At 44.6% G+C, this 27,301-nt stretch overlaps 1 protein-coding gene across 1 annotated transcript; it reads left to right on the top strand.

Moving 5' to 3' along the window:
* The first annotated feature begins 300 nt into the window (after positions 1-300).
* LOC115111682 (THO complex subunit 5 homolog) lies at positions 301-25,054 on the top strand. Its single transcript, XM_029638017.2, has 20 exons — positions 301-407; positions 7,197-7,311; positions 7,509-7,652; positions 7,759-7,872; positions 18,358-18,455; positions 18,579-18,725; positions 18,816-18,930; positions 19,190-19,322; positions 19,623-19,700; positions 19,851-19,897; positions 20,843-20,942; positions 22,342-22,450; positions 22,534-22,635; positions 22,750-22,846; positions 22,955-23,066; positions 23,617-23,720; positions 23,957-24,044; positions 24,243-24,358; positions 24,507-24,697; positions 24,777-25,054. Exons 2-20 carry the CDS (start codon positions 7,219-7,221, stop codon positions 24,838-24,840), a joined length of 2,052 nt encoding a protein of 683 aa, XP_029493877.1. The 5' UTR covers positions 301-407; positions 7,197-7,218; the 3' UTR covers positions 24,841-25,054.
* The last annotated feature ends 2,247 nt before the right edge of the window (positions 25,055-27,301 follow it).

A 27,301-nucleotide genomic window follows, 5' to 3' on the forward strand; every position in this document is an offset into this window, starting at 1 on the left:
CTGTATGTATGTTTGCCTACCACTGTTGCACAACTTCTAGTGAGAAGAGAACTCCTGAGTGGCACAGCGGTGTAAGACGCTGCATCTCGGTGCTAGAGGCGTCCCTACAGACCCTGGTTCAATTCCATTCCATTCTCAACCGGCCATAGAGAGGCCCATAGGGCGGTGCACAATTGGCCCAGTGTCGGCTGGGGCAGGCTGTCATTGTAAATAATTTGTTTTTAATGGACTAGCTGAGGCGCGGTACTCCAGTAGCCTAGATGGCGGTATGCCTCACTAATGTACCCGCTGCCATGACCAACGAAGAAGACTGTTACCCATAGTGCTTTGCGTTGGAACTGGAAACTACGAGCTTAATGGCTAAATAAACGTTCTGGATTTTGTTTACCGTATTTTATATCGTTTTGGTGAGTATATCGTGTGTGGTGCCTGCAATAATTGTTATTGCTACTTTGATAGCTAGCTTGTGTATTTACTATCTTTAGCTGGCTAGCAACTCCATCGTTATAAAAAATATTTGCCATTTTGGCCAGATCATAGGTATAAAGGACTCATCGTGGATAACTCAGTTTGGCATGGACATAATCACATATTGCCTGGAAAGCCGACATTGAATTCTACGTCGGCAGCATTGAGCGTTTGAATCAGGAAAGTTTCCTCTCATGACCTCTACAAAGCCTGCACTTTACTGGTTGTCCGACCATGCGGTTGGCCCTTTATCCACTATATGTACAGAATTGTAATTACATCAACTTTTCAAAGCGCTGGTAGCGCAAGTGTGTTCAGAGTTATCATCTGAAGCATGCGCAGGAGCATGTAACGTGCACGGCGCATGCTTCAGGTGCTATACATTTGAATGCATCAGAATCACAGCATTAATCATGCTACAACGCATCAATAGGATCTTGCTAGCTCCTGCGTGGCTTTGCTCACCTCCTTACTGGTTCTACGCACTGCTTCATTTGCTCCCACTGTAAACGACCTTATTTTGGGTTAGTTTATAGTTATAGCTTTGATATTTGCACAACGGAAAGCATTCAAGTGAAATGTCTCCCGCATTTAACCCAACCCCTCTGATCGATGCCATTCAATTGACTCCATTCCAACCTATTATTATGAGCTGTCCTCCCCTCATCATCCTCCACTGTACTTAACCTGAATCCAGAAAATGAATGGTGAAAGCAAACATTGTTATACTATTTGTTATGTTCTGTTAATTACTGATGTCCCCTTTAAGGATGGAGCACCCTTGGTCATGCGCAGTGTTGTTCTATGTTATTCTGGTACTAACTCTTGAGTAAATGTGAAGCTCCAGTTCAATTGCTTTATATTCCGAGTCTTTCTTATTATATAAATAAGTACTAAGTGTTAAGACACTACACTATTGATAGTTTCAGGGTTTGTATATTGATTCATCTCAAATGTCATCTGATGCATTTGTTCCAGACTGAATTGTTGAATCAAACTTTTTGCCGCCAGCTCCTGATATCAGGGCATTAAAACTCCTGAACTCGCCAAGTGCGCCCAGCTAGATCCTGTCCCGAGTTTGTTTTACACGGTTTTCCATGGTTAAGCTAGCTGGCTAGTTTAACAATGCTGGTTTTAGTCATCTTGGCCAAACTTCTTAAATACTGCATTGACGTAACGAGTCACACAATTATGCAACTTTTTCGCTGGAACTAAACTTAAATGCATTGTTTAGTTGAATAGTCATGGCTGCTGGTTCGAGCTATCTGTCGTGCCGTAAGACAACGGTGGCGAAGCATATTGCTACTTAATTAAAGTAAAATATTTAACTTTTTGGGTGACCAACCAAATTCACAGAAATGTTAGTTATATCTGTCACTCATTGAACGTCTAAGTGGTGGATCTGTTCTATTTGCACTATTTCTATGCTTCCCAGTCTGAAGTTTTGTTTTTGCGTACAATGTGGTTATTTAAAATATTTCAGCGGTTTCGATGGTACAATGATCCTCTATACTTTGTTTTGTCGAACTGAAATTCGGCAAACTATTCAATGTTTCTACTAGGAAATGGCGGAGCGATTTCTGCATAATGTGCCTTTATCGCAGATCCAAGTTCCGTTTTGAGCTCCACCGGAGTCATTTAGGGTTAGCTGGACGTTTCTGACTGGTCTTGGAACTGTGACAACGGACAGCCTCTACCCGCATTGCTCGATGGGGTATCTAGTGATTTTTTTTTGCCATCACAGCCAGATATGTACAGTCTTGTACCATTAACCTTTTCTAAACGGATATATTTATTGATTTACAGTGCATTCAGAAAGTATTCAGACCCCTTCACTTTTCCACATTTTGTTTACCTTAACCGTATTCTTAAACGGATGAAATATTCCCCCCCTTAATCTGCACACACATCCCCATAATTATAAAGCAAAAACGGGTTTAGAATTTCTTTGCACATTTATATATTTTTTTTACAGAAGTCACATTTACATACAGTTGAAGTTAGGTTACACCTAGGTTGGAGTCATTAAAACTCGTCTTTCAAACACGCCACAAATGTCTGGTTAACAAACTATGGATTTGGCAAGTCTGTTAGGACATCTACTTTGTGCATGAAGTAATTTTTCCAACAATTGTTCAGACAGTGAAATAACCTATCACAATTCCAGTGGGTCAGAAGTTTACATACACTAGTTGACTGTGCCTTTAAACAGCTTGTAAAATTCCATAAAATGATTTCATGGTTTTAGAAGCTTCTGACAGACAAATTGACATCATTTGAGTCAATTGGAGGTGGAGATGTATTTCAAGGCCTACCTTCAAACTCAGTCTCTTTGATTGACATCATGGGAAAATCAAAAGAAATCAGCCAAGACCTCAGAAAAAGAATTGTAGACCTCCACAAGTCTGGTTCATCCTTGGGAGTAGTTTCCAAACACCTGAAGGTACCATGTTCTTCTGTACAAACAATAGTACGCAAGTATAAACTCCATGGGACCACACAGCTGTTATACCACTCAGGAAGGAGACTCATTCTGTGTCCTAGAGATGAACGTACGTTGGTGCGAAAAGTGCAAATCAATCCCAGAACAACAGCAAAGGACATTGTGAAGATGCTGGAGGAAACGGGTACAAAAGTATCTACAGAGGGGCAAAAAAGTATTTAGTCAGCCACCAATTGTGCAATTTCTCCCACTTAAAAAGATGAGAGGCCTGTAATTTTCATCATAGGTACACTTCAACTATGACAGACAAAATGAGGGAAAAAAATCCAGAAAATCGGATTTTTAATGAATTTATTTGCAAATTATGGTGGAAAATAAACATTTGTTATTGACAATTCTTATCTCAATACTTTGTTATATACCCTTTGTTGACAATGACAGAGGTCAAACGTTTTCTGTAAGTCTTCACAAGGTTTTTTAAGTGGGAGAACTTGCACAATTGGTGGCTGACTAAATACTTTTTCCCCCCACTGTATATCCACAGTAAAATGAGTCCAATATTGATAGAGGAATTCTAGATTCCTGAGTATTTTGCAGCCAAAACCAAATTCACACTCTTATCTATTTCATGATAAGTTGTAAGTTTATCATTTGCATGAATTAGTAAGAGACCAGTCTTAAAAACAAGTTCAGCATTTATTATTGATGAGTACTGACCCAAAATACAAAGAACATTACATTTTAAAGAGAGAACATAAAATTACGTCATCAGTTTCACACTCTCTCCCATCCTTACAATAGCGTAGTATACTCAGGCCTGGAGATCTTCTACTCCCCTCATAAAACAGACATTCCAATCTGTCTAAAAGATATACTTTTTCTCCCCTAATCGAACATAACCCAAACATTCTTATCTTGTCTGAAAAGCTATATCACCTCTCCCCCTTAAACCTCCCAAGAGGCACAGACAATTAATTCGTTCTGCTTACATTTTCAGTAACAGCTTAACCAAGAATTCATACTTTTCATACCATAACATAATAGTATTAGACTAAATGGTTCTAATCAATAATGTATACATAATTAATCATTTCAACCATAATTTCCTCTATCAAATATCGACATAAACTGAAAGGCCACTCGGCAAGGAAGAAACCTCTGCTCAAAACCCACCATAAAAGAGCCAGACTACGGTTTGCAACTGCACATGGGGACAAAGTTCATATGTTTGGAGAAATGTCCTCTGGTCTGATGAAACAAAAAAAGAACTGTTTGGCCATAATGACCATCGTTATGTTTGGAGGGAAAAGGGGGAGGCTTGCAAGCCGAAGGGTAGCCTAGTGGTTAGAGCGTTGGACTAGTAACCGAAAGGTTGCAAGTTCGAATCCCCGAGCTGACAAGGTACAAAATCTGTCGTTCTGCCCCTGAACAGGCCGCATTGAAAATAAGAATTTGTTCTTAACTGACTTGCCTAGTAAAATAAAGGTAAAATAAAATAAAAACACCATCCCAACCGTGAAGCACGGGGGTGGCAGCATCATGTTGTGTGGGTGCTTTGCTGCAAGAGGGACTGGTGCACTTCACAAAATAGATGACATCATGAGGAAAGAAAATTGTGGATATATTGAAGCAACATCTCAAGACATCAGTCAGGAAGTTAAAGCTTGGTCACAAATGGATCTTCCAAATGGACAATGACCCCAAGCATACTTCCAAAGTTGTGGCAAAATGGCTTAAGGACAACAAAATCATAGATATTGGAGTGGCCATCACAAAGCCCTGACCTCAACCCTATAGAACATTTGTTGGCAGAACTAAAAAAGCGTGTGCAAGCAAGGAGGCCTACAAACCTGACTCCGTTACACCAGCTCTGTCAGGAGGAATGGGCCAAAATTTACCCAACTTATTGTGGGAAGCTTGTGGAAGGCTACCGAAAACGTTTGACCCAAGTTAAACAATTTAAAGGCAATGCTACCAAATACTAATTGAGTGTATGTAAACCTCTGACCCACTGGGAATGTGAAATAAATAAAAGCTGAAATAAATCACTCTACTATTCTGACATTTCACATTCTTAAAATAAAGTGGTAATCCTAACTGACCTAAAACAAGGGAATTTTTACCAGGATTAAATGTCAGGAATTGTAAACTGAGTTTAAATGTATTTGGCTAAGGTGTAGGTAAACTTCTGACTTCAACTGTACAAGTATTCAGACCCTTTACTCAGTACTTTGAAGCACCTTTGGCAGCGATTACAGCCTCAAGTCTTCCTGGGTATGGCACTACAAGCTTGGCACACCTGTATTTCGGGAGTTTCTCCCATTTCTTCTCTGCAGATCCTCTCAAGCTCTGTCAGGTTGGATGGGGAGTGTTGCTGCACAACTATTTTTAGGTTTTTCCAGAGATGTTTGATCGAGTGGCTGGGCCACTCAAGGACATTTCAGAGACTTGTTCTGAAGCCACTCCTACGTTGTCTTGGCTGTGTGCTTAGGGTCATTGTCCTGTTGGAAGTTGAGCCTTCGCTCCGGTCTGAGGTCCTGGGCACTCTGGAGCAGGTTTAAGTATCTCAGGACTTTGCGCCATTCATCCTTCCCTCAATCCTAACTAGTCTCCCAGTCCCTGCCACTGAAAAATATCCCAACAGCATGATGCTGCCACCATGCTTCACCATAGAGATTGTGTCAGGTTTCCTCCAGAAGTGCCGCTTGACATTCAGTCCAAAGAGTTCATTATTGGTTTCATCAGACCAGATTTTTTTCTCTCATTGTCTGAGAGTCTTATGTGCTTTTGGCACATTCCAAGCAGGCTGTCATTTGCCTTTTACGAGGAGTGGTTTCCATCTGTCCACTCTACCATAAAGGCCTGATTGGTGGAGTGTTGCTGAGATGGTTGTCCTTCTGGAAGGTTCTCCCATCTCCACAGAGGAATTCTGAAGCTCTCTGAGTGACCATTGGATTCTTGGTCACCTTCCTGACCAAGGCCCTTCTCCCCCGATTGCTCAGTTTGACCGGGCTGCCAGCTCTAGGAAGAGCCTTGGTGGTTCCAATCTTAAGAATGATGAAGGCCACCGTGTCTTTGGGGACCTTCAATGCTGTATAAATGTTTTTGTACCCTTCCCCAGATCTGTGCCTTGAGACAATCCTGTCTCAGAGCTCTATTGACAATTCCTTCAACCTCATGGCTTGGTTTTTGATCTGACATGCACTGTCAACTGTGGGACCTTATATGGACAGGTTTGTGCCTTTCCAAATCATATCCAATCAACTGAATTTAACAAAGGTGGACTCCAATCAACTCGTAGAAACATCTCACGGGTGATCAATGGAAACAGGATGCACCTGAGCTCAATTTTGAGTCTCATAGCAAAGGCTCTGAATGCTTATGTAAATAAGATATTTTAGTAATTGTTTTGTTGTTGACATTTGCAGAAATTTCTAAACCTGTTTTCACTTTGTCATTATGGGGTATTGTGTCAATTGAGGAAAAACATACATTTAATCATTTTTAGAATAGGGCTGTAACATAATGTGTAAAAAGGGAAGGGGTCTGAATACTTTCCGAATGCACTGTAAATCTGACTTTATTCGTGTGAGTAATCCAAGAATGTTACGTGTTAATTGACACGAACGCCAATGGCTAAATTTCCTCCGATCTCATCACCACTCTATTGCCATTGAGGGTTTCCACCATGCTTCCGTTGTCAACTGGGTAGGGATTTCTATTGGTTTTACAGACACTATAATGGCACAGAAAAAAAGGCAAGTCCTCTATCTCTATGGGCCAGAGATAGGAATCTCCATTGGATTTGTATTAGTCCCCATTATGTATGTTGCCCGTACATTGCCAATGGGCTGTGCGGTGTATTCTGGGTACAATCCTGCAAAGAAAGCACTCCTTCAAGGAGTCAATTGGGTGCAAGCACAAAAACCCAACATGCGCATGAATTAAGTGAACTAGAAGCTCAACATTACAAATATTTTCTGAGATTTGAGAATTCATTCTCTGTAATGTCATGATTTCAAAGCTATAATACATGTACTTTCGAGGAAAATATGCATGTTTCTCGACTCACTCGTACTTTTTAAATGGATTGTGTGACGATTATCTTAGCAACTGCGTTACGCAGCATGACAATGAACGTGATTGGTTGACAGTCTGTTGGGTGGGGCGTTATGTTTCTCCATTCATTGGCCACTGGGATTCCTATCTCCTCCTTTCTCCAATATCTCTGTCGTGCCTAGCGTATCTAGCTATCTTTCTATATAAATACTTTTTCTCTATTTAGTGTCCTCTGACCTTCACAAGCCATGTCTGACGCCCTGAAGAAGCGCAAGTCAAAAGTGCTCCGCAGCGAGACGGGCACACCGGAGGGGAAATGCGGCCGCGGAGAAGGGGACCAGGTGAGCACTAGTCTCTAGACAGACAGGTTACCTTCCACAATATACCAATGGTGCTGTTGTCTGGGTTTTCAAATCTAGGTGAGCAAAGGAGTGAACAGCAGATACGGGTGGGCGGGCGCAAGTTGAGAGCTGTAGGGCGAGGGGAGGCAGAGAAGTATGGAGGGAGCGGTACTGAAATTGACTGTGTGTGTTTTCAGGACATACGTGTGTACAGTGAGGAGGTGGAGCTGGATGGCAGGGACCCTGAAGAGGACTACCAGCAGTATAAACTGACCTGTGAAGCTCTGGCCAAACTGATGAACGACATCCAGGAGCTGAAAGCCAACGGTGCCAAGGATGGGGTGAGACACACACTCAGTCAGAAAATGAGTGTCCTATACAATCAGACGCTACTCCGTCTTATAAGAGAATTGCTCTAACCCCCATGATGGCTGCCCTTCCCTCCAGTGTGTTGAGGTAGAGGAGAAGAGGATGCAGAGCTGTATCCACTTTATGAGCCTGAAGAAACTCAACCGCCTGGCTCACATGAGACTGAAGAGGGGGAGAGACCAGACACACGAGGTACTTATACATACAGTGAGGTCCAAAAGTATTTGGACAGTAGCAAGGTTTCCGTCCAGTTGGTGACAAATTTTCATGCAAATATTCTAGAATCCACATAAAGAAAATACGCTTATTTTCCCCCCAATAGTGGGTTGACACCAAATGGACTTGTTGAGTGTAAAAAAAAAAATCAGTGCATGATGACTTATTGAACACAATGTACTTTTTCACTCAAGTTTTCATGTACCAAATAAAAATCTAAAGTTCAATGTGTTCCCATCACATTTTCAACTATACAGATACACGACATGGCCAAAAGTGTGTGAACACCTGCTCGTCGAACATCTCATTCCAAAATCATGGGCATTAATATAGAGTTGAGCCCCCCCGTTTGGAAAGGCTTTCCACTAGATGTTGGAACATTGCTGCTGGGACTTGCTTCCATTCAGCCACGAGCAGTAGTGAGGTAGGGCACTGGTGTTGGGTAATTAGGCCTGGCTCGCAGTCGCCGTTCAAATTCATCCCAAAGGTGTTCGATGAGGTAGAGGTCAGGGCTCTGTGCAGGCCATTCAAGCTCTTCCACACTGATTTCGACAAAACATTTCATATGGACCTTGCTTTGTGCACAGGGGCATTGTCATGCTGGAACAGGAAAGGGTCTACCCCAAACTGTTGCCACAAAGTTGGAATCACAGAGCGTAAAGATTTCACTTTACTGGAACTAAGAGGCCTAGCCCAAACCATGAAAAACAGCCCCTGACCCATTATTCCTCCTCCACCAAACTTTACAGTTGGCACTATGCATTCGGGCAGGTAGCGTTCTCCTGGATTCCGCCAAACCCAGATTCGTCCGTCCGACTGCCAAAGAATGCATTTCCACTGCTCCAGAGTCCAATTGCGGCGAGCTTTACACCATTCTAGCCGACGCTTGGCATTGCACATGGTGATCTTAGACTTGTGTGTGGCTGCTCGGCCATGGAAACCCGTTTCATGAAGCTGCTCACAAACAGTTCTTGTGCTGATGTTGCTTCCAGAGGCAGTATGGAACTCGATAGTGAGTGTTGTAACAGAGGACAGACCGTTTTTAAGTGCTACGCGCTTCAGCATTTTGGTACCCTTCCCCAGATCTGTGCCTCGACACAATCCTGTCTCGGAGCTCTACAGACAATTCCTTCGACCTCATGGCTTGGTTTTTGCTCTGACATGCACTGTCAACTGTGGGACCTTATATAGACCGGTATGTGCCTTTCCAAAAAAAAAAAAAACTTATTTTACCTATTGATTTTAACTAGGCAAGTCATTTAAGAACAAATTCTTATTTTCAATGACTGCATAGGAACAGTGGGTTAACTGCCTTGTTCAGGGGCAGAACGACAGATATTTTTTTTACCTTGTCAGCTCGTGTATTCGATCTTGCAACCCTTCGGTTACTAATCCAACGGTCTAACCACTAGGCTACCTGTCGCCCCCAAATCATGTCCAATCAACTGAATTTACTACAGGTGGACTCCAAGTTGTAGAAACATCTCAAGCATAATAAATGGAAACAGGATGCACCTGAGATCAATTTTGTGTCTCATAGTAAAGGGTCTGAATACTTTAATAATTTATTTTAGATCTTTTTGTTGACATTTGCAAACATTTATTAAAAACCTGTATGATGAGGGGGGGGATTAATGTAATACATTTTAGAATCAGTCTGGATGTGGAAAAGGGAGAAATCCAGTTATGCCCTCCAACGAACAATCAAATCAGAGAGTAGAAGGGGGACAATGCAAATAGTCTGGGTAGCCATTTGGTTAGATGTTCAGGAGTCTTGTGGCTTGGGGTAGAAGCTGGTTAGAAGCCTCTTGGACCTAGACTTGGCGCTCAGGTACCGCTTGCCGTGCGGGATAGAGAGAGCAGTCTGACTAGGGTGGCTGGAGTCTTTGACAATTTTTAGGGCCTTCCTCTGACACCGCCTGGTATAGAGGTCCTGGATGGCAGGAGGCTTGGCCCCGGTGATGTACTTGGCTGTACGCACTACCCTCTGTAGTGCCTTGCGGTCGGAGGCCGAGCAATTGCCATACCAGGCAGTGATGCAAGCGTCAGGATGCTCTCGATGGTGCAGCTGTAGAACGTTTTGAGGATCTGAAGACGCATGCCAAATTTTGAGGAGGAATGGGTTTTGTCGTGTCCTCTTCATGACTGTCTTGGTGTGCTTGGACCATGTTAGTTTGTTGGTGACACCAAGGAACTTAAAACAACCTGCTCCACTTGAAACAACCTGCTCCACTACAGCCCCGTCAATGAGAATGAACAGGGAGTATAGGAGGGGAATGAGCACGCACCCCTGAGGTACTCCCGTGTTGAGGATCATTGCGGCAGATGTGTTGTTACCTACCCTTACCACCTGGGTGCTGCCTGTCAGGCAGGCCAGGATCCAGTTGCAGAGGGAGGTGTTTAGTCCCAGGGTCCTTAGCTTAGTGATGAGCTTTGAGGGCACTATGGTGTTGTCAATGAGTAGCATTCTCACATGGTGTTCCTTTTTGTCCAGGTGGGAAAGGGCAGTGTGGAGTGCGATAGAGATTGCATCATCTGTGGATATGTTAGGGTGGTATGCAAATTGGAGTGGGTCTAGGGTTTATGGGATAATGGTGCTGATGTGATCCATGCCAGCCTTTCAAAGTTTCTCATGGCTACATGTAGTCATTTATGCAGATTACCTTAGTGTTCTTGGGCACAGGCACTCTGGTTGTCTGCTTAAAACATGTTGGTATTACAGTCAGACAGGGAGAGGTTGAAAATGTCAGTGAGACACTTGCCAGTTGGTCAGCGCATGCTCAGAGTACACGTCCTGGTAATCCGTCTGGCCCTGCGGCCTTGAGAATGTTTACTTGTGTAAAGGTCTTACTCACATCGGCTGCGGAGAGTGTGATCACACAGTCGTCCGGAACAGATGATACTTTTCATGCATGTTTCATTGTTACTTGCCTCGAAGTGAAAATAGAAGTAGTTTAGCTTGTCTGGTAGGCTTGTGTCACTGGGCAGCTCTCGGCTGTGTTTCCCTTTTGTAGTCTGTAATAGTTTACAAGCCCTGCCACATCCGACGAGCTTCGGAGCCGGTGTAGTACGATTGTAGGCATCAGGATCTTGTCACGTTATCACTGCGTTCAAATTGCCATTGATAAAATTAAATTGTGTCTGTTGTCCATAGCTTATGCCTGCCATACCATAACCCTACTGCCACCTTGGGGCACTGTGTTCACAACGTTGACATCAGCAAACAGCTCGCCCACACAACACCATACACATTGCCTGTGTTTGTGAGGCTTGTACATACTGTCAAATTCTCTAAAATTATGTTGGAGGCAGCTTATGGTAAAGAAATTGATGTTAAATTTTCTGGCAACAGCTCCGGTGAACATTCCTGCAGTCAGCATGCCAATGGCACGTTCCCTCAACTTGAGACATCTGTGGCATTGTGTTGCGTGACAACTGCACATTTTAGAGTGGCCTTATATTGTCCCCAGCACAAGGTGCACCTGTCTAATGATCATGTTAAACCTGTTTGGGAAAGGTGTGCCGCTAGTGGGACACCTCGATAAAATCCGGTGAAATTGCAGAGCGCCAAATTAAATTACTATAAATATTTAACCTTCATAAAATCACAAGTGTAATACATCAAAATAAAGCTTAACTTGTTGTTAATCCAGCCGCCCTGTCAGATTTCAAAAAGGCTTTACAGTGAAAGCAAACCATGCGATTATCAGAGGACAGCGCCCCGCATACCAACACATGGAAAACATATTTCAACCAGGCAGGTGCGACACGGAAGTCAGATATAGTGATATAATAAATGCCTTACCTTTGAAGATCTTCTTCTGTTGGCACTCCAAAAGGTTCCAGTTACATCACAAATGGTCCTTTTGTTTGATAATGTCCTTCTTTATATCCATAAAAACTGTTTAGCTGGTGCGCTTCAGTTAATAATCCATCCAGTTTCCCTTCATCAAAATGCATACAAAATGAATCCAAACATTACTAATAAACTTTTCCAAACAAGTCAAATGTTTGGTTACTAAAGCACATTATACCACCCACCACTGCGACCTGTATGCTCTAGTCGGCTGGCCCTCGCTACATATTCGTCGCCGTAGCACGCGCTCCAGCAGGTGTATCTCACTGATCATCCCTAAAGCCAACACCTCATTTGGCCGCCTTTCGTTCCAGTTCTCTGCTGCCTGTGACTGGAATGAATTGCAAAAATCGCTGAAGTTGGAGACTTTTATCTCCCTCACCAACTTCAAACATCTGCTATCTGAGCAGCTAACCGATCGCTGCAGCTGTACATAGTCTATCGGTAAATAGCCCACACAATTTTACCTACCTCTTCCCCATACTGTTTATATTTATTTACTTTTCTGCTCTTTTGCACACCAATATCTCTACCTGTACATGACCATCTGATCATTTATCACACCAGTGTTAATCTGCAAAATTGTAATTATTTGCCTACCTCCTCATGCCTTTTGCACACAGTGTATATAGACTATTTTTATTTTTTTCTATCTACTGTGTTATTGACTTGTTAATTGTTTACTCCATGTGTAACTCTGTGTTGTCTGTTCACACTGCTATGCTTTATCTTGGCCAGGTCGCAGTTGTAAATGAGAACTTGTTCTCAACTAGCCTACCTGGTTAAATAAAGATTTAAAAAAATAAAAAAATGTTTATAATCAAACCTTAGGTATCCTAATACGCGAATAAATGATAAAATGTAAGTTCATTACCGGATATAATTCAGAAAGAACGTGCTTTCTTCCACACGCTTGGAAACACTACAGCCAAAATAGGAGCCAACTACAATTTCTGGGTCATTTTTCCAAAAACCAGCCTGAAACTCTTTCTAAAGACTGTTGACATCTAGTGGAAGCCCTAGGAACTGCAATTTGGGAGGACTTGGACTTATAATTATAGTACGAGCCATTGAAAACAGTGGTAAGCTGAAATTATATATTTTTTTGGGATGGTTTGTCCTCTGTGTTTTGCCTGCCATATCAGTTCTGTTATAATCACAGACATATAATTTTAACCGTTTTAGAAAACACTCAAGTTTCTATCTAAATGTAATTATATGCATATCCTAGGTTCTGGGCCTGAGTGACAAGCAGTTTACTTTGGGCACGCTTTTCATCCGGACGTGAAAATACTGCCCCCTATCCCAAAGAAGTTTTAATCGGATTCTTGATATGCCACACCTATGAGGTGGATTGATTTTCTTGGCAAAGGAGAAATGCTCACTAACAGGAATGTAAACAAATTTGTGCACAACAGTTCTCTAAAATAAGCTTTTTGTGAATATGGAACATTTCTGAGATCTTTTATTTCAGCCCATGAAACATGGAACCAACACTTTACGTGTTTTTTGCTCAGTGTAGTGATATAAAATAAACAATGGAGCTCTATACAGGGTATAACAGTGCCAGGTCAATGTGCAGGGGTATGAGGTATCTGAGGTAGATATGTACATGAAGGCAGGGTAAATAGACTAGGCATCCGGATAGATAATAAGAGTAAGAATAGAATACAGAATAGCAGCAGCAAATGATGAGTTTGAAAGTGTGTGTTGTGTGGTGGGGGGGGGTTGTAAGTTAGTGTGGTGGTGGGAGTGTTTTTACAGTGCTTTCAGGAAGTATTCACAAGTTTAAAAAAAAAAAAGAAGAAAGTATTCCTCTTTACTTTGTCCACATTTTGTTGTGTTACAGCCTGAATTTAAAATGCTATTAAATTGAGGGATTGTTTTTGTCACTGGCCTACACACCGTACCCCATAATGTGAAGGTGGAATAATGTTAATTCACAAATGTAGTAACAAAATGTTTTTTGTGATTACATCCAACAAGTTTGACTCTTCAAGCTTGTTGGATGTATTTTCAGTTTGTTTTTGTTTCAGATTATTTTGTGCCCAATAGAAATTAATGGGAAATAACGTATTTTGGAGTAGCATATTGTAAATTAGAATAGAATATGTTTCTGATAATCGTGAATAATGAGTGATGAAGTTGGAGGCATAACACGCAATAAAGACTGCTAACCTCCCCTGTTATTGGTAATGGTGAGAGGTTAGACTGTCTTGGGGTAAGATCTTTGTGCCTCTAACTTTATCACTCATCATTCTTCACAATTCATTCCACATTATCCATAGTCATGAATGTAGAAGTGTTAAACATTATATTCTTATTTCCAAAAAAAGTGACTCAAATGACACAGTGCATTATTTACCATTCATTCATTTACATTACATTTACATTTAAGTCATTTAGCAGACGCTCTTATCCAGAGCGACTTACAAATTGGTGCTTTCACCTTATGACATCCAGTGGAACAGCCACTTTACAATAGTGCATCTAGGTCTTTTAAGGGGGGGAGGGAGGGAGAAGGATTACTTTATCCTATCCTAGGTATTCCTTAAAGAGGTGGGGTTTCAGGTGTCTCCGGAAGGTGGTGATTGACTCCGCTGTCCTGGCGTCGTGAGGGAGTTTGTTCCACCATTGGGGGGCCAGAGCAGCGAACAGTTTTGACTGGGCTGAGCGGGAACTGTACTTCCTCAGTGGTAGGGAGGCGAGCAGGCCAGAGGTGGATGAACGCAGTGCCCTTGTTTGGGTGTAGGGCCTGATCAGAGCCTGGAGGTACTGAGGTGCCGTTCCCCTCACAGCTCCGTAGGCAAGCACCATGGTCTTGTAGCGGATGCGAGCTTCAACTGGAAGCCAGTGGAGAGAGCGGAGGAGCGGGGTGATGTGAGAGAACTTGGGAAGGTTGAACACCAGACGGGCTGCGGCGTTCTGGATGAGTTGTAGGGGTTTAATGGCACAGGCAGGGAGCCCAGCCAACAGCGAGTTGCAGTAATCCAGACGGGAGATGACAAGTGCCTGGATTAGGACCTGCGCCGCTTCCTGTGTGAGGCAGGGTCGTACTCTGCGGATGTTGTAGAGCATGAACCTACAGGAACGGGCCACCGCCTTGATGTTATTTGAGAACGACAGGGTGTTGTCCAGGATCACCTCAAGGTTCTTAGCGCTCTGGGACGAGGACACAATGGAGTTGTCAACCGTGATGGCGAGATCATGGAACGGGCAGTCCTTCCCCGGGAGGAAGAGCAGCTCCGTCTTGCCGAGGTTCAGCTTGAGGTGATGATCCGTCATCCACACTGATATGTCTGCCAGACATGCAGAGATGCGATTCGCCACCTGGTCGTCAGAAGGGGGAAAGGAGAAGATTAATTGTGTGTCGTCTGCATAGCAATGATAGGAGAGACCATGTGAGGTTATGACAGAGCCAAGTGACTTGGTGTATAGCGAGAATAGGAGAGGGCCTAGAACAGAGCCCTGGGGACACCAGTGGTGAGAGCACGTGGTGAGGAGACGGATTCTCGCCACGCCACCTGGTAGGAGCGACCTGTCAGGTAGGACGCAATCCAAGCGTGGGCCGCGCCGGGAGATGCCCAACTCGGAGAGGGTGGAGAGGAGGATCTGATGGTTCACAGTATCGAAGGCAGCCGATAGGTCTAGAAGGATGAGAGCAGAGGAGAGAGAGTTAGCTTTAGCAGTGCGGAGCGCCTCCGTGATACAGAGAAGAGCAGTCTCAGTTGAATGACTAGTCTTGAAACCTGACTGATTTGGATCAAGAAGGTCATTCTGAGAGAGATAGCGGGAGAGCTGGCCAAGGACGGCACGTTCAAGAGTTTTGGAGAGAAAAGAAAGAAGGGATACTGGTCTGTAGTTGTTGACATCGGAGGGATCGAGTGTAGGTTTTTTCAGAAGGGGTGCAACTCTCGCTCTCTTGAAGACAGGAGGGACGTAGCCAGCGGTCAGGGATGAGTTGATGAGCGAGGTGAGGTAAGGGAGAAGGTCACCGGAGATGGTCTGGAGAAGAGAGGAGGGGATAGGGTCAAGCGGGCAGGTTGTTGGGCGGCCGGCCGTCACAAGACGCGAGATGTCATCTGGAGAGAGAGGGGAGAAAGAGGTCAGAGCACAGGGTAGGGCAGTGTGAGCAGAACCAGCGGTGTCGTTTGACTTAGCAAACGAGGATCGGATGTCGTCGACCTTCTTTTCAAAATGGTTGACGAAGTCATCTGCAGAGAGGGAGGGGGGGAGGAGGATTCAAGAGGGAGGAGAAGGTGGCAAAGAGCTTCCTAGGGTTAGAGGCAGATGCTTGGAATTTAGAGTGGTAGAAAGTGGCTTTAGCAGCAGAGACAGAGGAGGAAAATGTAGAGAGGAGGGAGTGAAAGGATGCCAGGTCCGCAGGGAGGCGAGTTTTCCTCCATTTCCGCTCGGCTGCCCGGAGCCCTGTTCTGTGAGCTCGCAATGAGTCGTCGAGCCACGGAGCGGGAGGGAGGACCGAGCCGGCCTGGAGGATAGGGGACATAGAGAGTCAAAGGATGCAGAAAGGGAGGAGAGGAGGGTTGAGGAGGCAGAATCAGGAGATAGGTTGGAGAAGGTTTGAGCAGAGGGAAGAGATGATAGGATGGAAGAGGAGAGAGTAGCGGGGGAGAGAGAGCGAAGGTTGGGACGGCGCGATACCATCCGAGTAGGGGCAGTGTGGGAAGTGTTGGATGAGAGCGAGAGGGAAAAGGATACAAGGTAGTGGTCGGAGACTTGGAGGGGAGTTGCAATGAGGTTAGTGGAGGAACAGCATCTAGTAAAGATGAGGTCGAGCGTATTGCCTGCCTTGTGAGTAGGGGGAAGGTGAGAGGGTGAGGTCAAAAGAGGAGAGGAGTGGAAAGAAGGAGGCAGAGAGGAATGAGTCAAAGGTAGACGTGGGGAGGTTAAAGTCGCCCAGAACTGTGAGAGGTGAGCCGTCCTCAGGAAAGGAGCTTATCAAGGCATCAAGCTCATTGATGAACTCTCCGAGGAACCTGGAGGGCGATAAATGATAAGGATGTTAAGCTTGAAAGGGCTAGTAACTGTGACAGCATGGAATTCAAAGGAGGCGATAGACAGATGGGTAAGGGGAGAAAGAGAATGACCACTTGGGAGAGATGAGGATCCCGGTGCCACCACCCCGCTGACCAGAAGCTCTCGGGGTGTGCGAGCACGTGGGCGGACGAAGAGAGAGCAGTAGGAGTAGCGGTGTTGTCTGTGGTGATCCATGTTTCCGTCAGAGCCAAGAAGTCGAGGGACTGGAGGGAGGCATAGGCTGAGATGAACTCTGCCTTGTTGGCCGCAGATCGGCAGTTCCAGAGGCTACCGGAGACCTGGAACTCCACGTGGGTCGTGCGCTGGGACCACCAGATTAGGGTGGCCGCGGCCATGCGGTGTGGAGCGTTTGTATGGTCTGTGCAGAGAGGAGAGAACAGGGATAGACAGACACATAGTTGACAGGCTAGAGAAGAGGCTACGCTAATGCAGAGGAGATTGGAATGACAAGTGGACTACACGTCTCGAATGTTCAGAAAGTTAAGCTTACGTAGCAAGAATCTAATTGACTAAAATGATTAAAATGATACAGTACTGCTGGGGTAGGCTAGCTGCGTTGTTGACACTACCCTAATCAAGTCGTACCGTTGAGTGTGAAGTTTCTACAATGCTGCTTTTGGGAGCTAGCTGGCTAGCTAGCAGTGTTGGTTACGTTACGTTGCGTTAGGAGAACGACAATAGCTGGCTAGCTAACCTAGAAAATCGCTCTAGACTACACAATTATCTTTGAAACAAAGACGGCTATGTAGCTAGCTATGTAGCTAGCTACGATCAAACAAATCACACCGTTGGGACTGTAATGAAATGAAATGAAAATGTGATACTACCTGTGGAGCGAAGCGGAATGCGACCGGAATGCGAAAGTTCTATTCAGTAGGCGTTAGCTGGCTATTGGCTAGCTAGGAGTGTCTCCTACGTTAAGGACGACAAAATAGCTGGCTAGCTAACCTCGGTGAATTAAGATAATCACTCTAAGACTACACACTCTAAACTACACAATTATCTTGGATACGAAGACCGCAAAGACAACTATGTAGCTAGCTAATACTACACTAATCAAGTCGTTCAGTTGAGTGTGATAGTTACTACAGTGCTACGGTAGCCGGTGAACGTATGCTAGCTGGCTAGCTGCTAGGCAGATAGGAGGACGACGAAATACGATAATAACGCAATTATCACTCTAAGAGTGATAATTCCTATTAGGCACAAAATAATATGAAACACAACCAAAACAAATGGCAAATGCATCCATCAAGCTTGATGTAGTCATAGTGTGCAAGGAATATGGGACCAAATACTGAACTTGCTGTGATTTCTAAACAGTTGACCTGATATGGATGAAAATACCATCAAATCAAAGCTGACAGTCTGCACTTTAACCTCCATAGTCATGTGCTGGAGTAAAGAGACAAAACAGAACATTTGTCACTGTCCAAATACTTTTAGACCTCACTGTATATCCACTTTCAAACGTTATATTATAGAAAACCCTCTACACACCCACAGCAAAAGTATCTAATACCCCTTCCTCCCCTCTCTCCCTCCAGGGCAAGCAGAGAGTGGATGTGTTGCACCTGCAGCTGCAGAACCTGCTCTATGAGGTCATGCACCTGCAGAAGGAGATCAGCAAGTGTCTGGAGTTCAAGTCAGTACCACTGGGGGGGGGGTCTAATTCACATTTCCTCCAAGTCTATAGGGCTAAGTCCAGGAATGAGAAGCTTTGAGGTTATTGGTCTTTTCTAAGTTGTTGATTTTTGTTTGTGTCCAGGTCTAAACATGAGGAGATAGATCTGGTGAGTGTAGATGAATTCTACCAGGAGGCCCCCCCTGAGATCTCCCGCACCCCCCTCACCAAGGACGACCCCCACCAACTCACACTGGCCAGGTTGGACTGGGAACTGGAGCAGAGGAAGAGGTGCCACATACACTGAGACACTATTGTTCCTCTGTAGGTTGGCTAAGCAGTACATGAACTCCCACTTTTCTCTGGTGTGTGTGTGTGTAGGCTGGCTGAGCAGTACAAAGAGTCTCTGTCCAGTAAGGAGAAGATCCAGAAAGGCATTGAGGTGAAGAAGGAACACCTGAGTTCTCTACAGCCTGGACTCAACGCTATCATGCAGGTAACACACACACTCTCTCACACCCCTAGAACCTGGACACAATGCGATTACACGGGTACAGTGACGCAAAGTGAACTTAAATATCCCTGGACAGAACAGCACCAGTTCCACAGAGCTTTTACAAGTCCAGGGTTCTGTCTGGTATGGATGGCTGGACTTGTGCAAGATAACATGCACTGCAGGCAGGGCCTTCTGAAATGGTGTTGTACCCAGAATGTAACCTACCAGGCCTGAAACCTAAACATGTCTCGCTCCCCAGGCATCCCTCCCGGTTCAGGAGTACCTGTCAATGCCGTTTGAACATACCCAGAGACAGACAGAGATCGCCCGCCACCTTCCCCCCTCTCTCTACGTCCTCCTGGTACAGGCCAGTGCTTACGGACAGGCCTGCGGTGAGTGTTTTTGTATGTTTACTTACATTTTGTGAAAAGTTTGATCATACCCACATCCTTAAACTTTAGGCGCTGGGCTAGTAAAGGATGCTTGTAAAGAACAGGAGGGCCCGCACACTGTTTATGCTCCCAGTTCACCGCTTTATTGACAATGTATCAATCCAAAACAGCTCTTCGCCAGCTTTACTTTCTTGTGAACACGATTTTTGTCATTTTTTTCCCTTTGTCAAATGATCAATTTTGTGGAGGGACAAGTCTTGGGACATGTGGTTTTCATGTTTCTATTTGTGTGTGTTTCAGATAAGAGCCTGAGTGTGTCCATCAGTGGAGACGTGGACGAGGCCAAAGCTCTGTCTAAACCTCCAGAGGACTCCCAGGGTAAGACTGCAGCATGCCTGGATGCCTGTTAATGATGTGTGTGTGTGTGTTCGATCGACAGGGCAGTGATTCTTTTTTGACTGCAGTGGTGAATTAATGAATTGTGTTGGTATTGAAATGTGTGTGTGTTCTGATTTCTCTCCTCTCTAGATGATGATTCTGGTGACTCTGATGCAGAGGAGGAGCAGGAGAAGACGGTCTGTCCCACACCATACTGCCACTAGAGGCCCTTCTAATACCATTCTGTACACACACAGACACGCGCACACAAACACGTCAGTGTCAACAAGTTCACCTATCCTCTACACACATTGTTCCAACAACCTCTGCTGACACACACACACACAATGTTATAGCAGACAGGGAAAGGAGGTCTATTGATCGCTTCCTGACAGGTGCCATGTGGTGGGTTCTGGGAAGCATGGATAAGATGGGTCACTGTAACCCAAGCCCACCCACAGTTGGCAGTCATACTCTTCACTCTCACACGTGTGTCATACTCCTCACACACACACCTTACACACTCCGACACATACAGCCAAGCTTTTTTAAATAATTTATTTATTCATCTTTTTGCTGAAGACAACTGTCTGTGATTTGCTTGGTCACATTACTGCTGCCCTGTCACTACACCTCAGCTGACCCTCCCTCCCTTCATCTAGTCTTTCTCTGTGAAATAATTCTGAGGTGAAGGGCAAGCCCAGGTTAACTCTGTCCTCCTTTAGCCGGCTGCAATGATAGATCAGTTAGGATTATAGATTGTGTCCCAAAGAGCACCCTACTCCCTATATAGTGCACTGCTTTAGACCAGGGCCAGATATCCGTACATCTGATTAATTAAGCAATAAGGCACGAGGGGTTGTGGTATATGGCCAATATACCACGGCTGAGGGCTGTTCTTATATTGGCCATATACCACAAACCCTCGAGGTGCCTTATTGCTATTATAAACTGGTTACCAACATAATTAGAGCAGTAAAAAAAAAAGATCTGGGGTCATTCCTGTCATGTACGGTCTGATATAACACAGCTGTCAACCAATCAGCATTCAGGGCTCGAACCACCCAGCTTAAAATGAGCAGTAGAACATGATGGCATGATAAAATACTAATGGTAATACTCCCCCCTTTGTCTGTCTGTAGAAGAGGAGGCGACCTACTACAGGTGGTCAGCTGGATGATAAGAGACGTGAGATGCTGAAGAGACACCCTCTCTCTCTTTGCCTGGACCTCAAATGCAAAGGTACACACACACTGTTCCTGTGTGACAGGCAGCAGGACCCTGTCGCTGCTTCTCAGTCTCCCTGGGACAGTAGAGGAGAGAGGATCATTCAGCGATATATGATAGGACTGTTAGGAACTGATATTAATCGTGCAGATGAGGATTCTGTGGACAGTATATATGATGATAAATAGGTGGGTTCTTGTATTTGTCCTATTTCGATGATGGTTCGGTGCATAGATGACAGTGAATAAACTGTTCTTGTCCAATGGGCAATGACATCACTACAGAGGTTACACAAGGTCACCTCTCCTCTTCTGCCTCTGCAGTCAGACAGAACCCAATGACACCCTGAGAGACTGACACGCACACACTGCTTTTAATGCAGCAAACAGCCAAAAACTGCCTGTGGTTTAGAGGACAACAGAGAGAGCAAGAAGAGGCTGATGAAAATATCTAGAATAAGGTGTGACTGCTGCAGCCCTACACTGCTGCCAGCTCCACCTACACGCACTGTCCGCACCCGCTTGCCTATCAGTGGATGGATGAAGTTACGCCTGCAATGCTGAACCTCCTTCTCCACCTCCCCCTCCCTCTTCTCATCCCCATTTCCTTTCTTCTGCCCCTCTTCTTCTCCCCCTGTCAGCAGGGTATAAACAGTCCCTCTCTTCTCCTTGGCTCATCCTGTCCTATACAGCTACCTACACAGTAGCACTACGTGGCAGAGTGGGGCAGTGACCCCATGACATCATACTATACATTGTACTATATAATTAAGTGTCAATTCACACTGAGATGACTGTTGGAGGTGGAACCTTTTGGCAGAGAGGCAATTTACCGTCCACAGTACATAGATAGCATCCCGCTCACATAGATACGCGTCCCAACTCCCTGTTTGCCGAATAGAATATACACATATACAGTGGGGCAAAAAAGTATTTAGTCAGCCACCAATTGTGCAAGTTCTCCCACTTAAAAAGATGAGAGAGGCCTGTAATTTTCATCATAGGAACACTTCAACTATGACAGAAAAAATGGGGGGGGGAATCCAGAAAATCACATTGATTTGCAAATTATGGTGGAAAATAAGTATTTGGGCAATAACAAAAGTTTATCTCAATACTTTGTTATATACCCTTTGTTGGCAATGACAGAGGTCAAACGTTTTCTGTAAGTCTTCACAAGGTTTTCACACACAGTTGCTGTTATTTTGGCCCATTCTTCCATGCAGATCTCCTCTAGAGCAGTGATGTTTTGGGGATGTTGCTGGGCAACATGGACTTTCAACTCCCTCCAAAGAAATAAATACTTTTTTGACCCACTGTATATATAAGTAGATTGCATCATGCTCACAGACACACCCAGTGAACCTCTCTCTCTCTCTCTCTCTCTCTCTGTCTCTCTCTGTTTCTGTTTCCAGACGGCAGTGTGCTGCATCTGTTCAACTACTACCTGATGAACCTGAACATCATGACTGTCAAGGCCAAAGTCTCCACCGCCACAGACCTCACTGGAGCCATCAGCGCAGGGTACGTCTCAGCGACCCGTGTTTGTTGGAGCTTGGAGTGTGTGACCTGTGCTGTAACAATTGTGTTCTCTCTCTCTCTCTTAGGGAGCTGTTAAATTCTGACACGCTTCTCAACTGCCTGTATGCTAATGACCAGGGCCGCGAGACACCCAACCCCGCTAACCGTTACCAGTTTGATAAAGTGGGGTATGGATGCCTCCATAATGCCAGACCCCTGTATACACACCTTGTACAATTGCTTCAGTATCAATACACATATTGTAGGATCAGTATGGCTGATTATGTTGTGTTTTCTTGCAGGATTAGTACGTTTGGAGACTACGTGGCAGAGTTGGGTCATCCCTACCTGTGGGTGCAGAGTCTAGGAGGACTGCAGTTCCCAAGTGATGCCCCAGAGGTGTGTGTGGGTGACCCTGCCATTGTGTATAGTAAAATGTCTCCTGCTATGGGGTGTGCTTTCTGTGTGTGTCTAACCCTGCTATGTGTGTGTGTGTGTGTTTTTCAGGGTTTGCGTGCAGGCAGTTCTCTTAGTGCCAGTCACATGGAGAGCACCATGAAGCTGCTGAGAGGACGAGTCCAGTCCCGCCTGGCCCTGCACAAACAGTTCTCCTCACTAGGTACACACACGCCTGGCCCTGCACAAACAGTTCTCCTCACTAGGTACACACACTCCTGGCCCTGCACAAACAGTTCTCCTCACTAGGTACACACACGCCTGGCCCTGCACAAACAGTTCTCCTCACTAGGTACACATACGCCTGGCCCTGCACAAACAGTTCTCCTCACTAGGTACACACACGCCTGGCCCTGCACAAACAGTTCTCCTCACTAGGTACACACACGCCTGGCCCTGCACAAACAGTTCTCCTCACTAGGTACACACACGCCTGGCCCTGCACAAACAGTTCTCCTCACTAGGTATACACACGCCTGGCCTGACCATAAACAGTTCTCCTCACTAGGTATACACACGCCTGGCCCTGCACAAACAGTTCTCCTCACTAGGTATACACACGCCTGGCCCTGCACAAACAGTTCTCCTCACTAGGTATACACACGCCTGGCCTGACCATAAACAGTTCTACTCACATTTCTCATCTCCGGCTACACACACCGACAAAATAACCTGTCTCCTGCATGTTGTTGGTATTGTTTGTCTGTTTTCAGAGCACAGTATAGTTCCAGTGTCCACAGAGTGCCAGCACCTGTTCCCTGCTAAGGTTCTCTCCCGCCTGGCTCGCTGGACAACCATGTCACATCAGGAGTACACAGTAAGACACGCACAACCTCCCGTTATGTTTCATCTCGCTACGCAATCGAGGAGTACACAGGAAGCGCACAATCTTGACTACAACTCAACCTCGCACTCACTATAACTTCTGATTCTCATTGGCGCTGCGGTCTAGATGGTGTCGCTATAAAAAGCATTGTGTAAATCAAGGCGGTGTAATTAAGTAAAACGTATACTGGTAGCTTACTTTTCTTCGTGTGTTCTATCTCTCTCTAGAATCTGTCGTTCACGCAGCATGTGTCAGATGCAGGTCTGGCTCGGGAAACGGACCTGTTCTTCATGGCTGTGGTGGAGAGAGGAACAGGTAAAGATCAGGGCCCAAAGAGATGATTCACTTCTTAATATATGAAGACATTCCTGACGAAATGGAGGCCTCTCTGTTTTCTTTGTTTGGACTCTAAAACTGACATTAAAGTCTAATGGAAGCCTTTGTTGTGAAATAAAGGTTGTGATGTCTGTTTATAAGAAAAGTCTGGAACCATAAACTATTTATCCCCCTCAGCTCGTCTTCAGGCTGCAGTGGTGTTGAACCCCCGTTATCCAGAAGTCTCTCCTCTGTTTGCTCTTTCACTCAGCTGGAAGGGCGAATGCAGCGGACGTACAGATGACAACCTTAGAGTGAGTGTATATATACACACACACACACACACACACTGAATATGAGACCCTAACCCAGGGGAGGATCTCTATATTCTGTTATGTCCTTTAATGTCACTGGTTAGTCATGCACACCGGCTGTGACTGACATCTGTATCCCCTCCCCCAGGCCATGGAAAGTGAGGTGAATGTGTTTAAGTCAGAGCTCCAGGGGCCCCGCCCAGGGCACCAGCTGCTGACCAATCAGGTGGCCCGTCTCTGTGTCTGTCTGGACGTATACCTGGAGACCGACGGACAAGATGACAGCGTGGAGGGACCACGGGAGTTTCTCAGAGAGAAGATGTGTCTACGCACCGTAAGGTACGTACACACACACACACACTCCTACACTCCTTTCGCAGTAATTCTGACAGCGTGTTTCTCTCTGGTTGTGTTTCAGGGGTCCGAACCGTCTGAAGCCGTTCAAGTACAACCACCCCCAGGGCTTCTTCAGTCACCGCTGACCTCCCCCTTAACCCCTATCCCTTCACCTCTTATATCTTACAGCTGATTTCATAGCCCACCTCAGGGCTTCTTCAGTCACCGCTGAAGCTGACCTTCTGCCTCGTCCCTGCCTTCATATCCCCCTGTTTTTTAATACTCCGTAGTTTTGTCTGTTTTAGTTTCACACATTCTGTGTGTTGGTTGGACAATAAAAAGCTAGTGATTTTGTTTGAATCAGCAAGTTCTTGGTATTTTTGTGTTAATTCTTCGCTGCTATGATTTATGTTCAGCTGTATTCTATCATGAATTACCTCTCCTTTCTTCTTTTAGCTATTGCATATTTCATCATCTCTCCCCCTCCTTTTATTATTTTCTCTGCATCGGATCACATTATTTTCTGTCTTTTATTATCTTGGCTCAGCACTTCTCTAAGCTGGCCCACTGGTTCTGGAAATACAGAGAGAATACATTATCACACACACACCTACAAATGTCCTGTAGTTAGTGTAGTAAGAGCTGATAACAGGACTACTGGTGGACTGCATCACTGCTCTGGATTTAAACACACATTGGTGCAGCATCACAGAACCCCAGTAGCCCTCTCCCCTGCAGGACATGCATTCCACTGTTAGGATGTAGCCACTGTGTTTTTTGGGGGGCTCCTTATGCCATGGTGATCATTCTGAGGATGTTTTTGGGGGGCTCCTTATGCCATGGTGATCATTCTGAGGATGTTTTTGGGGGGCTCCTTATGCCATGGTGATCATTCTGAGGATGTTTTTGGGGTGCTCCTTATGAAATGGTGATCATTCTGAGGATGTTTTTGGGGGGCTCCTTATGCCATGGTGATCATTCTGAGGATGTTTTTGGGGGGCTCCTTATGAAATGGTTATCATTCTGAGGATGTTTTTGGGGGGCTCCTTATGAAATGGTGATCATTCTGAGGATGTTTTTGGGGGGCTCCTTATGAAATGGTGATCATTCTGAGGATGTTTTTGGGGGGCTCCTTATGAAATGGTGATCATTCTGAGGATGTTTTTGGGGGGCTCCTTATGAAATGGTGATCATTCTGAGGATGTTTTTGGGGGGGCTCCTTATGAAATTGTGATTATTCTGAGGATGTTTTTGGGGGGCTCCTTATGAAATGGTGATCATTCTGAGGATGTTTTTGGGGGGCTCCTTATGAAATGGTGATCATTCTGAGGATGTTTTTGGGGGGCTCCTTATGCCATGGTGATCATTCTGAGGATGTTTTTGGGGGGCTCCTTATGCCATGGTGATCATTCTGAGGATGTTTTTGGGGGGCTCCTTATGCCATGGTGATCATTCTGAGGATGTTTTTTGCTGCAGGTTCTCCTGTTAATACAGTCATCCATCAGACATAAAGAGGTGACATTTTGCTATTACAACCCCAAGGAGAAACCTAATGATCATGAGGAAAGAATTCAAGGAGAAACGTAACGTTTCTGGTGATATATAGTCATAATTCAGGGAGATACAGCATCTCGATGTCAACAGAACTTCCTTCAGAAAGTATTCATAACCCTTGAAATATTCCACATTTTGTGTTACAGCCTTAATTCGAGATGGATTAAATATACAGTACCAGTTCACAATTTGACACGTACTTATTCCAGGGTTTTTCTTTATTTCTACTATTTTCTACATTGTAGAATAATAGGGAAGACATCAAAACTATGAAATAACACATGGAATCATGTAGTAACCAAAAATATAAAAACGGAAGAATATAAAATCAAAAATATATTTTGATTTGTGTACCATTTTGGTTACTAAATTATTCCATGTGTTATTTCATAGTTTTGATGTCTTCACTATTCTACAATGTAGAAAATAGTAATTTAAAAAAAGAAACCCTTGAGTGAGTAGGTGTTTTGACTGGTGTACTGTACAGTATATATTTTTCTCACCTGTCTATGCTCAATACCCCATCATGACACAGTGAAAACATGTTTTTTTTATTGAAAATTAAATCCAGAAATGACACATTTACATAAGTATTCACACCCCTGAGTCAATACTTGATTGAAGTACCTTTGGCAGCAATTACAGCTGTGAGTCTTTCTGGATAAGTCTCGAAGAGCTTTCCACACCTGGAATGTGCATCATTTGCCCATTTTATTATTTTCAAAATTCTTCAAGCTCTGTCAAATTGGTTGTTGAACATGCTCGACAACCATTTTCAGCTCTTGCCATAGATTTTCAAGGAGATTTAAGTCAAAACTGTAACTCGGAAACTCAGGAATATTCCCTTTCTTCTTGGTAAGAAACGCCTTCTGTTGAGGTTATTGTCCTACTGAAAGGTGAATTCATCTCCCAGTGTCTGGTGGAAAGCAGACAACCAAGTTGTCCACTAGGGGTTTGCCTGTGCTTAGCTCCATTCCTTAAATATTTTATCCTGAAATGATTACAAGCATAACCACAACATGATGCAGTCAACACTTAACACATAACATTTTA

The sequence above is a fragment of the Oncorhynchus nerka genome, linkage group LG27 (assembly GCF_034236695.1).
Source record: "Oncorhynchus nerka isolate Pitt River linkage group LG27, Oner_Uvic_2.0, whole genome shotgun sequence".
NCBI classification, from domain to species: domain Eukaryota; kingdom Metazoa; phylum Chordata; class Actinopteri; order Salmoniformes; family Salmonidae; genus Oncorhynchus; species Oncorhynchus nerka.